At 45.8% G+C, this 16,268-nt stretch overlaps 1 protein-coding gene across 2 annotated transcripts in view; it reads right to left on the bottom strand.

Annotated features, from left to right (window-relative positions):
• The window catches only part of LOC146182035 (phospholipid phosphatase 3-like), a 53,207-nt gene that overhangs the window by 2,834 nt on the left and 34,105 nt on the right, over positions 1-16,268 (bottom strand). For both annotated transcript variants that reach the window (XM_084577034.1, XM_084577035.1), the window contains exons 4-6: positions 15,414-15,607; positions 14,931-15,045; positions 13,849-14,034 (exon numbers count right to left, since the gene is read on the bottom strand). In XM_084577034.1, the coding sequence (XP_084433160.1) occupies positions 13,849-14,034; positions 14,931-15,045; positions 15,414-15,607 (495 nt within the window). The remainder of the gene's footprint in view (positions 1-13,848; positions 14,035-14,930; positions 15,046-15,413; positions 15,608-16,268) is intronic.

The raw sequence follows: 16,268 nt of genomic DNA, 5'->3' as shown, positions 1-16,268 counted from the left end.
TGAGCTAGCAAGAGCGCTGTCCTCAAAATCTTCGCAGCACCTGATGCACAAAACGAAGTAGAGAACACTAGTGTTCTATTAATATTGTAGCCTACACTTTAGAGTAACGGCTGGGTATTGAGAGGCGCGTTACCATAATGGCTGCCATCCCGCCACCAAAAGCTAGATGTGGATGGAGTGCATGGGAGTGTGGCCATTGTATTCGCTCTTGCGCCAGTATGCCACGGATTTCTACTGTTATCGCTCCTGTGAGGTATAAGCCATGCCTGCCCATGGCAACAGTGCTTAGTTTGCAGAACGTTCCTGCTTATGGCTACCACGCAGTAGCCTCTGTTATCAACTTTGCAAGAAACTACTCATGCGTTATGTGCGCGACTCGCGTTCGTCGGTAACAGCAACGGGAGCACGCGTGGTTTGCTAAGATTATGCAATGCCTGCGTCTACAGTATTTCCCGCTCAATTTAATCCAAACGCCAGACTATTTAATCATAGCGCCATAGAATTTAATCTAGGCGCCACAGAAAATAATCCAAGCGCCAAAACATTTAATCCTGCCGCCACTGATTTTAATCTGGTCTCACTCCAACAGTTCCTGGACAGCGAACACCATTAAATCTATTTCATTAACCCTATAACCACGCTTATAAAATAATTGGGCTTTCTGAGCGTATTAATATGAATAATGCTGTCAGGCGATTCTGGTGGGTCATGTGACAGTGTAATGTGATTTGGTGTGACATGCGCGATAATGCGCCCATTTTTCAACTGTATCATCATGGGTGTCAAATGAAAGGGCTTTTCGAGCTTAATAAGGCGAATATAGCAGTGAAACGATTTTGCTGAGTTACATGACAGTGTAACATGATTTCTCTTTACATGCACGATAATTTGCTTTTTCTTTAATCTTATAATCATGGGTATCAAATGATCGGGCTTTCTGAGCGTATTAAGATTAATACGGTTGTAAAGCGATTTCGATGAGTCATGTGACAGTGTAACATGATTTGGTGTGTCATGCACGATAATGCATCCCTTTTTCAACAGTATCATCACGGGTATCAAATGAAAGCGATTTTCGAGCTTAATAAGGAGAATATAGCAGTAAAACAATTTTGCTGAGTTACATGACAGTGTAACATGATTTCTTTGGACATGCGCGATAATTTGCTTGTTTTTAACCCTATAATCATGGGTATCAAATGATCGAGCTTTTTGAGCGTGTTAGATGAATAAGGTTGTAAAGCGATTTTGATGAGTCATGTGACAGAGTAACGTGATTTCGTGTGACATGCGCGATAATGCGCCACTTTTTCAACAGTATCATCACGGGTATCAAATGAAAGCGCTTTTCGAGCTTAATAAGGCGAATATAGCAGTAAAACGATTTTGCTGAGTTACATGACAGTGTAACATGATTTCTCTTGACATGCGCGATAATTTGCTTTTTCTTTAACCTTACTCTCATGGGTATCAAATGATCGTACTTTCTGAGCGTATTAGGATTAATAAGGTTGTAAAGCGATTTTGAGGAGTCATGTGACAGTGTAACGTGATTTGGTGTGACATGCGCGATAATCCGTCCATTTTTCAACAGTATCATCACGGGTATCAAATAAAAGGGCTTTTTGAGCTTGATAAGGCGAATATTGCAGCAAAACGATTTTGCCGAGTTACATAACAGTATAACATGATTTCTCTTGACATGCGCGATAATTTGCTGTTTCTTTAACCTTATAATCATGGGTATCAAATGATCGGGCTTTCTGAGCATATTAAGATGAATAAGGTTGTAAAGAGATTTTGATGAGTCATGAGACAGTGTAACGTGATACGTGATATTTTTAGCTTTGGGCACCCTATAGTCATGTGTTCCAAATGATTCAGGTTTTTGACAGTAATGAGGCGAATGTTTCAGTAATATAGGTTTGGTGAGTTACGAGGTCATGTAGCAAAATTATTTTTCTGTAGTTTTAGCCTTTTATGCCGATTTATTCGACACCAAGCGCAATAGGGATGCAAAAAGCGTATGATCGCGCATGTCAAACCAATTTACCCAACATCGTCTCATGACTCAGCAGAAAAGCTTTACTGCAAAATAGTTTTGCTGCACTCAGTGGATGATTCTGGCAAACATCATGATAACATTGAGAATGTGATGTATTACCGCTTATCTAAAAACAAACCGCGTAACTGTGCCAAATCACTCAGAAAAAAGGTATTACTGCAGTATTTGCCTTGGCGTGCTATAAAAGACTATTCATCATTTGATGCTGGTGCTGATAGGGTTGCAAAAAGTGTTTATTTAAAGGGATATCAATTGTGTCAAGTCTAAATGTCTCATATTTCAGCAATATTTATTCATTCCAATACTCATCTTTCTGCTCTCAAAGCACCGACTCATTTGATACCTGTGATTGTACGGTTCAAAATGAGGGAAACAATCGCGGATGTTACACCATATCACGCTACATGACCTCGTAACTCAGCAAAGCTATATTACTGAAACTAATAAAATTAAACAGCGCAAGGAACGGGACGAAACACGAAGGAACGGAGACAAAGGCACAGGCGCTGACTAACAACTGAAATTTTATTCCGAAGCAGGACACATATATAAGGTACTACGAGGGGGGGGGGGGGGGGCAAATGCGATCCTGCACAATCACCGAAACAGTGTCGTCACGGCCAAGAGTAAAAACGATAAAAACGATAAAAAAAGGGTAAAAAAAGGTGAAAGGCCGAAAAGCCTAAAAGCGATAAAACCACTGTGTAAGAAGCCGGGACGGGAAGTAAAACCGGTAAAAACAGATATATACATAGCCAAAATTGTAAGTAAGAGCATTAAAATCTAACGGTAAAAAACCACGAAACTAAAATCGTGGCACAAAGTGATTAACAAATTAGCGGAGAGGGGCAATAATGAAAAGGATTAAACATTTACCCTGCATCTGAGAAATTCCAATTCTTTTTGCAACAAGCACAGGGAGGGTGCACTCACACATTGCTTATTTGCGCTATGGATTTCGAACGCTTCTGCGATTTCCCTGGATATCCTATCCCGTCCTCTAGCAAGAATTGTGCAGCGATTGAAATGTTGGTAGCAGGTTTTGTCCGGATCATCACCGTTATGGTTACACTTTTTGCAGTGCATGGCGAGGTGCCCGGAAATTGCAATGCTGTTTACGTTTTTCCTGTGCTCTTGAAGCCTAATGTTGAGACAGCTGCCTGTCTGGCCAATGTATCTCTTCTCACAGGATACGGGCAGGGAGTACACGACGCCGGTTTTACAGGGGAAGAGTTGTTCCGAATGAGTCATCCCACATCCACGGGCGATCAGAGGTTTGTTTACCTTCGCGCAAAGGGCGAAAACTTATTAGCGCTGAAAAGACGACGTCAACCCCTGAACGTTTCGCGACTTTTCTGAGGCGGTGGCTGACCTCATGAATGTAGGGCATACGACCACACTTCTGTGCTCCCTGTTGGACGCCGCCTGTGTGTGATGTCGTCCTCGTTTCTTGCCCGCGGAACCGGCCACGGACACCAGAACGTTCAGGGGATATCCGGTGGCTGACAGGCGCTCGACCTGGTTGCTAAAACTATCCTGGAAATGATGTTCACAGGACTTCTGAAGCGCATTTTGAAAACAGTCTTACTATGCCTCTCTTAATGAGTTTAGTATGAGCAGGCATAAAAGGCAGGAGAGGTTTCTCACCCCTGGGCTGATAGGACCAGCAGGTCTGCTCGTTAGAGAAATGCAGTCGCAAGTCCAGACACCTAATTGAGCATTCATGCGGCATTTCATGCGTCGAAACCACAGGAATACATTGGCCAAACATGGAAAGAATTTCGGATACGATTGAGTTAAATGCTTCGTGGCTGAAATTACTGAAACTTCATTACTGAAACATTCGCCTCATTACTCTCAAAAATCTGAATCATTAGGAACCCATGACTATAGGGTGCCAAAAGCTAAAAATATCACGCATCACGTTACACTGTCACGTGAATCATCAAAATCGCTTTACTAACATTCATCTCAATACGCTCAGAAAGCCCGATGATTTGATACCCATGATTATAGGGTTGAAAAAAATTATCGCGCATGTCCAGAGAAATCATGTTACACTGTCATGTAACTGAGCAAAATCGTTTTACTGCAATAACAGCGTTATTAAGCTCGAAAAGCCCTTTCATTTGATACCCATGATGATACTGTTGAAAAAGTGGTGCCTTATCGCGCATGTCACACCAAATCACGTTACACTGTCACATGACTCATCAAAATCGCTTTACAACCTTATTCATCTTAATAGGCTCAGAGAGCTCGATCATTTGATACCCATGATTATAGGGTTAAGAACAAGCAAGTTATCGCGCATGTCCAGAGAAATCATGTTACACAGTCATGTAACTCAGCAAAATCGTTTTACTGCAATAATAGCGCTATTAAGCTCTAAAAGCCCTTTCATTTGATACTCGTGATCATATCGTTGAAAAATGGGCACATTATCACGCATGTCACACCAAATCACGTTACACTGTCACATGACTCATCAAAATCGTTTTACAACCTTATTTATCTTAATATGCTCAGAGAGCTCGATCATTTGATACCCATGATTATAGGGTTAAAAACAAGCAAAGTATTGCGCATGTCAAGAGAAATCATGTTACACTGTCATGTAACTCAGCAAAATTGTTTTACTGCTATATTCTCCTTATTAAGCTCGAAAAGCCCTTTCATTTGACACCCATGATGATACAGTTGAAAAATGGGCGAATTTACGCGCATGTCACACCAAATCACATTACACTGTCACATGACCCACCAAAATCGCTTGACAACATTATTCATATTAATACGCTCAGAAAGCCCAATTATTTGATACGTATGATTATAGGGTTGATGAAATAAATTTAATGGCCTTGGCTGTCCAGGAACTGTTGGAGTGGGCACAGATGAAAATCAGTGGCGGCAGGATTAAATGTTTTGGCGCTTGGATTATTTTCTGTGGCGCCTAGATTAAATTCTATGGCGCTATGATTAAATAGTCTGGCGTTTGGATTAAATTGAGCGGGAAATACTGTAGTCCTCCTTTTCTATCTTTCTCTGTTCCCGAATCGTGGCCATGCATTACCTAAGGGTAGGACGCCAAGAGAAGACAAGTGCGCAGGTGTTGAAAAAAGGCAGGCGGATGAGATTAAGAAGGCTGCGGGAAAGCTTCACCTGGAGCAAGCCAGGGTTAATTACAGAGGTATGATTGTTACCATTGAGCGGGTGCAATGAGGATCATCCCGACGATTATTTCGAGTGGCGCGTAAAAGCACTTCTAACGCAACAAACAACACGAGAGATGGCTTGGGTTTAGGAATACGCTGGATAGAGGCCAGGGAAGAACGCCTCAGGGTCCTCCCAACGTGCGTAACACGCACCCCTGCCTCATCACCGCCGCCTAGTCAAGCCAAAGAAAGCCGTAACATACCTGCCTTTGGACGGACGAACGGCAGATTAGGATAGATGAAAGACGAGCAGATAGACAGACAGATTAGGATAGATGAAATACAAGCAGACAGACACACGGATAGACAGAAGGATAGACAGAAGGATGGTCAGAAGGATGGTCAGAAGGATGGTCAGAAGGATGGTCAGAAGGATGGTCAGAATGATGGACAGAAGGATAAACGGACGGATAAACGGAAGGATAAACGGAAGGATGACCGCACGGACGAACAGACGGACGAACAGACGGACGAACAGACGGACGAACAGACGGACGAACAGACGGACGAACAGACGGACGAACAGACGGACGAACAGACGGACGAACAGACGGACGAATAGACGGACGAATAGACGGACGAATAGACGGACGAACAGACGGGCGAACAGACGGACGAATAGATAGATGAATTTTGGCATCCCCACTGCATATCGAGGTGTTGGCGAGTGAATCTTGTCGAACAAAACCGCTGTTTTATTTGTTTTGTGCTCCCCCTTCACATCTCGTTTTGCTTTTATCCTGCTCCTTTTTTGATACCACGCTATTTTCCAAGTTCGAAGCTAAATTATATTAATTTTTATGACAGGTTGCGCAGTTTTCACGCTTTGCTCTCATGCCAATAATCCTTTAGTCTACACTTGCTCACCTCTACCGATGATGCGTTAATTCTGCATGCACTGTCCCAAAACACCAAAGCTATTCGAAAGCTTACCACGCGCTCTCAGACATATAACAGTTTGCCAGAATATGCTCATTGTCTTCTGCACTGCACCCGTATACTACACGGATATCATTTGCCTATTCATACTTGCCTCTATATAGCATGGTTCTAATGAAAGCTGATCTGGCCTCAAATGGACGGGCACACGCTGGAATCCTCATACAATGTTTTCTCCAGGATTTAATTCTCACTTTCTAGCTGTGTGTTTACGCAGTGATCTCATTGTCTCCGAAAAACAAGTCTCAGTTTCGCGGTCTCTCTATTCGATGTTCGCGATAACTTCCTTTCTCTTGCTGCTTGCGACAGCCTGCGTAGCCTGTCGCAAGCTTTGTGTTCCTTTTCCTCCAGCGCGTGTCAGCGTATTTACTGCACAAACACCCGAAGACTCTGACTGCCCACCTCTTCTCATCCATTATTCGTATAGTCTTTCCTCGAACGGTGTTTTTCTCTGAGCTTCCCGTCCTTCAAAGAACGGCCAGCCCATATTACCCTGTTGTCTTTGCAGAGTTTTAGATTTCAAGAGCAGCATTGCATAAATTTCAGCACCGGAACTATTACACCCTTCTACAGTCTTTTTATTACTTCGCGTGTATATTGTCGAAACAACCGTACGTTCCATTATATAGCCGCATTCCACTTGCATTTCGCCTTGCGATATGTCGTTCATGGGTCATTAAGTATTCTGTTTTTTTTTTCTTTTTTTTTATCAATCCCCGCCTCCAAATATTTACACTGTACATAATTTATCATTCCTGTATTGAAACTGTCCTAATCCCGCTATCGCTAAATATCGAAACGCCAGATTTGTCAACACTCAATTTGAATGCAATGATTACTGTTTCCTTTCCCCAGATACTTGAGAGGAGTTCGCTCGCTTTGGATATCTTCAAAGGGGTGCCTATTAGCCGCATACACCAAGCCCGAAGGCATCGGACAATTGTTAGCCCTTGTCGGCTCATGCCAAAACTAAGCGCACATCTACCACCTATTGTTTTGATAGCCTAAGCCTATACCGGGTTATTATTATTTTGTTTTTCCCTATTTACTCATCTTTAGACAACCTTAGACTGCAATCAAGCAAAATATCAAGAAGGTTTTCGAACAGGGTACTCTACTATCGATCATACCTATATCATAGGTGATAGAAAAATGCTCGGAATAAAACCAGCCCTTATACATAGCATTCATTGATTACGAAAAAGCATTTGACTCAGTTGAAACATCGGCGGTAATGCAGGCATTGCGAAATCAGGGAGTAGACGAGGCGTACGTGAAAGTGCTGTAATATATATTGGCTGCACAGCAACCATAGTTCTGCATAAAGAAAGTAACAAAATTCCCATAAAGAAAGGTGTTAGGCAAGGAGACACAATCTCCCCAGTACTATTCACAGCTTGCTTAGAGGAAGTATTCAGAGACTTGGAATGGGAGCAGTTAGGGATAAGGGTAGATGGAGAATATCTCAGTAATCTTTAATTCGCCATTGACATTGCCTTGCTAAGTAGACGAATTGCAAACAATGGTTAATGACATAGAAAGAAAAAGCAGAAAGGTAGCCCTAAAAATTTACATGCAGAAGACCAAGGTAATGTTGAACAGCCTCGGAAAGGAATATGAGTATACAAGAGGTAGAACAGCACTGGAAGTTACAGGCGAATATGTCTACTTAGGGCCCGTAGTAACCGTAGGTCCGAACCAAGAAAGGGAAATAAGTATGAGAATAAGATTGAGGTGAGTGCATTTATCAACTACTCGCAGATTATGACTAGCAGCTTACCGGTATAGCGCAAGAGGAAAATATACAACAGTTGCCTCTTACCTGTACTCACCTATGGGCCTGAACGCAAAGGCTAACGAAATGGGTTCTACTTAAGGTGAGGACAAAACAGAGTGCTGTTGAACAGAAAAGTGTAGGTGTAACGTTAAGAGATAGGAAGCATGCACAGTGGGTGAAATAAATAACTAGGCTTAATGACATTCTAGTCAAAATAAAGAAGATATGGGCATAGGTAGGACATGTAGTACGAAGAGAGGATAACCGATGGTCGCTAAGGGTAAGGATTTAGATTACGAGGGAAGGAAAGCTTAGCAGGGGACTGCAGAAAGTTAGGTGGGCAGATGAGGTTAAGAAGTTAGCAGGGGTCAAGTGGATGCAGCTAGCAGAGTACAGGACTAATTGGAGGGATATGGGAGAGGCCTTCGCCCTGCAGTGGGTACAGTCCAGCTGATGATGATACATGTGTTTTTTTTTTTTGTGTGTGTGATGATGGAAGAATAAGAGGACACGATCTTGGTGAAAATATCAGCACAGCGATGCTATTTTATAAATGTGCGATGCGTGAAAGCCTATTCAGCCAGCTTTTAGATGCGCATTTTTGACGTCCGATACTTCGAGCGATATCGCCGATTAAGAGAATTTAAAAAGGCGACTCATCAATGACGGATGTCATTTAAAATAATAATAAAAAAAATAGCTGATTAGGCAATTTTAGCTAAAAAAGGAAAACATTGTACCCTCAAACTCTATAACGCATATAATGTGCAGGTGATGTACACACATATTGTACACCCTACCTGTATAGACAGCACCGAGGCAGCTTTCGTGCCTTTATAGTACCATGTGTACACCTTTAAAAAAAATCACCCGGTGCACAGCTGCACACCGCGATTGAGGTGTGTGATTCAAGTCACGCGTTTCCCTTTTTACCTTTGATAATTAAACTTCGTAGCCAAACTTCTGGTATCTGCTGCTCCCTCTGAAAGACTTGCTGTGTAGTTTTGAACAACACGTCTGCCTTCTGCGCTTCGGTTAATCAATGAAAAACCGAAGAGTCTCAAGGTGGCAGACACGCGACGCAGAAAAGACGAAAAATTGCCTACATTGCTGGGCATGCTTGCCTACGCCAGTCTAGAATATTTGCCTGTCAGTCTATGCGAGTCGCTCGTCTACCGCCAGTTTCTACAGCTGACAACGCGCGAGCTGTCGGGAGAAAAAACGTAATAGCAATCAAAACACTCTAGCGCAATATGCGCAGGCACGAGAAACGAAAAACAGACACCGTGGTTCGCGCTATACACCGAGAGACGTTCAGTATTAAATCCGAGCTTTTGAACAAGCCTGGTGTCCACACTGCGCCAAGGAATGTGAGAACTCAACGAGAGGATTTAGCATTCTGAAAAAGAATATATACAAGCACAGAAACGGAGTATATAGTAAAGAAATAGCATTACGCGCATGCGCCGTGAAGGGCCCCCTTTATACGTGCGCCGTCTAGCGTGCCTTCGAGGGGCAGTGACCGGAACGGCTTTTCCGGGCTTACGAGGGTATATACTACGTCATGGCACAAGGACGGATCACCAAGACGGAGACAGCCAACGGCGGTGGGCATTGGCGATTCAGAGAAGATCCGCATTAAGAGACAGGCCGGGAATGGCGCTGCCCCGAAATGGGATTTAATCTCGTTAAGGGACGTTATATACGGACGACGGACATAAATCGCCTCGCCGCTCTTCCCCTTTCCTTTATTTCTATGCCCGATGAAAAAAAAAAAAAAGGTAAAGGTTGTCAAGAAAAATGAGATAGAGAAGTGCTTTTCGGGCGGATGAGAACAAGAAATGAAGGCTGATAAGCTAGTTTCATTGGGCGGGATACGATTATAATGTGGTTTTCTTTCGATCAAGGCTGTTGCGCTGTGACCGTGCAGTAATATCAGTGGTACAAGCCCCGACTGAAACATAGGAACAGAAAAAAAAAAATCACATCGAATGAGGAAAGTGGCGTTGTAGTGGGGGAGCAGCGACACAAAAAGTTGAGAAAAGGAAATTTAGATACAGAGCAATAAAAAGTACCAGTGCAGCGAGGGAAACGCAGCTGGAAAACCCGACGCTTGGAAAAGAAAGATATAAACCAGCAGAGGATACAACAGAAGGAGGTGGATAGGAGGGGGTGACAAAACAGAGTTCCCGCGAAATGAGAAGATTAAAGCGAACACGCGCGCCGCAAGGCCCGGACGGCGGGCCGTCGTTATATATAAAGTAGTTTGTGCTTTTCCTCTTTCTAGCTTTTGTTTTTATCCACCGTCGTGCGTAACCCGCTGGCTGTTATAAAGGAAAACAAAACAAAACAAAAAAAAACGGAGAAAGAGTGCTACCAAGCGAGGCCTTTGGGATGTGCGTGGGGCCGGAGCCATTAAACAGTAAGATGAATCCTCGCGGTGGTGGTGGTACTGCAGCTGCAGCGTGGCGGCTGAAATGCACGAGACGGGCGCCTCCCGGGAATTGGGAAAATTGGGGGGGAGGAGGAGGAGGAGGAGGTCAGAGGGGCCTTTTACGTTTGTCCGCCCGTCGATTGTGCGAGGGAAAATTAGAGCGACAATAATGACAAACACGGAAGAAAGAAAAGGAAGGGAAGGAAAAAGGGAAAGAAAACAAGAATTGGAAAAAAAAGCTGGTCACAAACCCGCCTGAAGGAGGACGGGTTCTATAGCTGTGATATTGCTTTCTCATTTTCTTCTTACCCGTGCAGAACCACACTGTTTAAAAGTTCACACACACACACACACACACACACACACACACACACACACACACACACACACACACACACACACACACACACACACACACACACACACACACACACACACACACACACACACACACACACACACACACACACACACACACACACACACACACACACACACACACACACACACACACACACACACACACACACACACACACACACACACACACACAGCACACACACGCACACACACGCACGCACGAAAACTGGACCGTTCTCCCTATTCCTCTGGCAGGGGCTGCCTGCAGTGTTTCTACAGACAACTGGACACGGAGGGCACAACGGTTCGCGTTGCGGCGTCGATTCGAAATCAATAGGAAACCGCCTCCGCCGTTAGAAAACTGGGTGATCTATGATCGCCGACAGACCGCAGTTCCGATCGGACCACGACCGTCAGGCGTCCGATGGACGGACGTGGTCGGTGCACAGACAAGGGGGCTGGTTGTCGAGCCTTTTCTGTATATACCGCCGCACAGCTCGTTTGTCCCACCCCTGTGTCTCTCTTTCTTACTTTCCATCATCCTCCGCAAGCAGTATATTTTCGCCCGTCAAGAAATCTAGATCACTCTTTTTTTCGTTCGCACTCCTTTCCTGTTTACATCCCTGCAGGGAAAGGGAATTTGCGGGAGGGGTTCCGAAATGGAGAAAAGGAAAGCAGACATCTTCGTATCTTTCTGAAGATAGCGAAGCTCCCCCTCCGCTCGCTCGCGATTACTTACCGTTTCCCCCTTTCATGCTTTCCTGCTTTGCCTCTCATCTCACCGTCTTACCAACACCCTCTCTCTTACTCTTCCTTCCTTTCCTCTTCTCTCTTCTTTCGTTTCCTTCTCGATATCCGTGATCTCTTTTCGTGTTCCCCCTCCCCTCTTTTTTTCCCCCCTCCCATTCGCTTCATTCTCGCGCCTCCTTTGTCCGCCCAATGGTGCAGGCGGCGGTTACGACATTTGCGCCCTCCTAACAGCTTTGCGGACACGTCGCGCGGGGCTATGGTGAAAGGGAAGATAAGATAAGAGAGAGAAAAAAAAAAATTAGAAATGAGGCTGTCTGACTTTTGTGCGGGCCATTGCTCCTGTCCATTTGTCCGATACCGGTTCTTTACGTAGACAGTGGCGCTCTCTCTTCCATTCTTTGTAGCAGTCGCGATAATTTTTCGTTTGCTCTTTTCTTCTCTGTCAGCTGGATATTTATTCTCTATGCTTCAGTTTTACTTCTTATTTCTGAACACGCTTGTTTTCTTTTCCTTTTTCTTCCAAGACAGAACTGCATTGAAAAACGAGAGAGTTGGCGGCAAAGACGAAGGAACGAGCGAGAAAGTAGAGTGGCGGACCCTCTAGGTTTACATATTTAGATCCGCATATTTTGACCCGCATCCCTTAGCTCCAACGTGCATCGTGCAAAAACTAAAAAAAAAAAAAAAAAAAAAAACGCACCCACGTTTGCGGTCTCAGAGTATATATAATAGCACCGTCCTGCAGCCCGCCTACTTCGGAAGGAAATTCTAGGGTTTCCTAACACCTCGCGAGACTCACTTAAGAGCCCGACGAAAAATAAGGTTTAAAAAGGAAAAGGGGAAGATAGGAAGCAAGCATGGACTTGGCAGCGACGATGAGAAGATCGAGTTGACGAATAAGTGAAGAAAAATTCAAGAGAAAAAAAAAGTAAAGACTGGCAAAGGGCAGGATCCAATAGGATCTACCACCACCGCCGCTGTCGGGTGAGTAGCAAGAGTATAAGCTTCGCAAGCGCGCCCGCCCTGCTGCTTTTGGGGCCGCAGAGGCGAAAGAATCCAAGCGCCACCAGAGAGTAGTCTCCTCAATCCGCTTATAGATGAAACTCCCTTTTTTGCTCTTTTTTTTTTGTTCCATATATTCCCTTATTTGACAAGAGAACGTTGGCTGGATGGGTTGTCGTCCACGGGGTTACGAAGGGAGGGCGTAGGAAAAGAAATATCAGAAATATCATGACCAAAGAGCAGTAGAAGCTGCTGACGTCATGAAAAATGGCCTATCGCGCTGCGGCAGTGACAAAGGAGCCGAGGCCGAAAAGCCGTTGGCGCGACGACGAGAAGTTTGAGGGAAAGGCGAGAATGGCTGGGATGACGATGACGCCGGTGGTGTCGAGCCCCGGTTCTTCGCAGGAAAGGAAGAAGGAGGGGAGCGTGTAAGACGACCGAACGGGGAGAAGGCATCCGCCAACGAGATGACAGAGTTGATACGCCGGCCGCTGATGACCAAGAACTGTCGGAAACGCGGACAACGAGGTCTGCACCGGAAAGAGTGCAAGGGAGAGGCGGTGTTGATTGCATCGGAAGCGGTAAGTTTCGCTTCTCCGGCTGGAGAAGATGATGGCGATGACACAACGAGGTTCTTGTCGTGGGATTTCACTCTGCGACAGATTGGCTTCGGAACAAAGTCACGACCACGTCTGCCGGTGAAGTCTACGTCGTCTTCGCTAAAGCGATGAGAGAGTTCACCGTAAGCGCATCGTCCTCTTGTGTGGAGCGACCACGAACGCAACCGTGTCTAGTTCAGAAAATAAGGTCGCTACAACCACTGTCCGGTCGTTGAGAAGTGAGGACATTGCCGTATGCAGACAAAACGGTGTAGTGTCGCGCGATGACGTGATGGGGAAATCACGTGATTCATAATAAATGCCAATGCCCTCTGTCATTGCACCCATCATCAATGATATATACTGCGGTAGTCGCCGTCATATGATTTTGAGCAAATGAGGCAATCAAAAAAGAACGCTGCAAACTGACGAAAAAAAAAAAAGCGTTGGAAAGCTGCTAGAAAAACGTGACTTCATCCGTTTAAAGAGGAAATTATGGGCACAACTAAATTTTAACTCTGACGAAAGGAAACAGATATTTGAGCGTCAATCTGCAACACTTATATGTTGCCTTGCACCGCTGTCGTGCTGTTCTGAATGCATCCGGAATCCCGGCACCCAAACTCCACCGAAAGGCAGAGCACGCGTTTCGTCATCCACCCGATATAGGGGCTGAGCATAGTAGTGAGGAGGACAAGGTCGCTTACGGTGGCCAGTCCTCCGAGAACACCTAGCAGTCCTCCCGTGACCACGTCCACCGGGTGATGCCTACGGTCGTAGATGCGCGACGCCGCGCATGCGCAAGCCAGCAGAAAGAGGCACAGCTGCAGGAGCCGGCAGCCGCCCCGCGACCACCGAGACGCCAGCGACGGTAGCCGAACAGTGCAGTACGCCTGCGGGCAGACAGAAAGGAACAGAAAGCGGTGAAGGGAGCAGTAAGAGGCACACTTTGAACGATGACGCCTCACGCGTGTGTTAGTGTTCTATATGCTGCTGCCTACGATCACATTTAGTAGAAAGCTACCGAAAAAATTGTATGAGTCAATAACCTCACATTTTCTCACACAATCTCACTCAATTCGCATAAGAAATCACATACAAATCGCATATAATTGCATTAGATCTCATAGTTTCTTGTACTTACCATATTATGCGAAATAATTTATGATAATGATGTCCACTGTATGAGAGTCTGCGATTTTGTGAGGTTATTGCCCGGTAGAACTTTTAGTTTATGCCACCGTCCTCTTAAAGCTATGCGTACGCATATTGACTACAGCATTCTTGACACTATATAAGATTATTTTGAGGCACTACGTTAAATAACCTGCTTTTCCTGCAACCACAATCGCGTATAATAATGTACAGTACTCACGGATTGAAATAGGACACTCGGAGCGCGTGGCCGTCGCTGCATGCAGCGCCGCCCGTGGATGCTCATGGAACCAAGGTGCTGCATTGTGGTATAGCGCGAGGGGGAGAACATCTAAAAAGCAGAACTGCTCCTTCCGGTCGCCAATAAGCCGGCCTGTTGTTTACCACAGTGCCTTGCATGCAGCGACGGCCACGCGCTCCGAGTGTCCTATTTCAATCCGTGAGTACTGTACGTTTGGTCGTGTACTTTCCATTAATAGGAAACGATATGGCAAGGTTTAGATTACTGACGAACGCATGACCCTGACGAATGCATGGCCGTCTCGGATTTCCTGTTTGAACGGTTTTCACAAAGCGCTTCAATTTTAGGCGCTGTGGTGTACAGAGGCGCAAAAACAGCGACCAGTGTCCTCACCGCGACGAAGGTGAAGAGGTAGAAGCCGAGTGCCGAGTGACCAGATGGAAATGACTTGTATATGTCGACCAGCGTCCAGGCTTCCTCAGTGGCGCACTGGTACTGTGTCACCAAGCTGCAGGAAACACACCGAGAACACGTCAACGAGAGAACACGCCGACAACGGTCGACACTGCGGACAAACACAACACGTACTGCTCGTCGACGGGGCCACAGCTTGGAACTGCATTGCACCCGGAGACTGTCCAGTGCAATGATAAACAATAAAAGTAAATTGTGATCTTAAAGTCCCTAAGTGATATTCATTATGCATATATAGAACTTCGCTATATTTCGCATACATAGCATCAAGATTGCCTTGTTTTCATGCTACTATAGTTTTTCCTTCCTCCCCTAAGTGTGCTTGCTCTCGATCCATAGGCGACATGGGGAAAGTGAGAATGTTGTCCCGATACATGTAGGCAGTGTAAAAAGAGGGCATACCCCTGCGAGCAGTCCAACTTGTCCCAGTCGGGCCGGCACGAGTCGAGGAAATGCGGCCGAGGCTTGGTGACGAGCGACTTGACGACCTCGATGGCCACGGAGACCAGCTCCAGGCCGAGCACGTAATGGCGCAGCGCCGACCGGACAAGCGGCCAGCGGACGGGGCTGCCCGCCCAGCGCTCCACCAGGAACAACTGCACAGAGTGACGCAAAGCATGGCTCCATGTGCGGAAAAACAAGGAAACGTTCCTGGGCTATGAGCGACGACGCGTTGTGGAGGGCTCCGGAAATTACAACCACTTGGGGTTCTTTAGCGTGCACTGGCACAGCACAGTAGGCTGGCGCCTTGTGTTTCGCAGCCGAGGCCAGCATAGTCCAGCGTCTTAGCCACTGAGACATCACAGCGGGACACGAGAGAAAGACGTTAAGCGGACGAGCGTCGGTTAGTGTGCGGTCATATATTGAAATGTGCATGCTTCGTGAGTCTGAGCCACGTGGACGTTGCGAAAGTACTCTAGGGCACTTCTTTGATAGTGATCGCGTAATTAGGGCCGAAATTCACTAAGGCTGGAGGGTGGAGAGCAGCGCGTTCCCGCGATCTCTTACGACAGGAGCCGTAAGGGCAAGTATACCTATGAGGGTTAGGCGCCCGCTTCGGCACGTGTCGGATATCAGCGGCATCTCTCATAAGGAAGCACTGATGAGCGGAATAGAACTGTCACTCGACTGCCTACAGTGGCGACAACGCCATCATGTGGCCTCTCTGATTCTCAGGCGTTAAAAGTCCATCCCTTTCAGCGCCGTGACCTGTGTGAGGGGGCACATACAGCGCGTATAATAATGGCGTCCAGACAG

The sequence above is a fragment of the Amblyomma maculatum genome, chromosome 8 (assembly GCF_055883805.1).
Source record: "Amblyomma maculatum isolate TAMU_Amacu chromosome 8, ASM5588380v1, whole genome shotgun sequence".
In the NCBI taxonomy this organism is placed as follows: Eukaryota; Metazoa; Arthropoda; class Arachnida; order Ixodida; family Ixodidae; genus Amblyomma; species Amblyomma maculatum.
The sequence above is the reverse complement of the archived record's forward strand: the minus strand, read 5'-3'. Positions and strand labels throughout refer to the sequence as shown.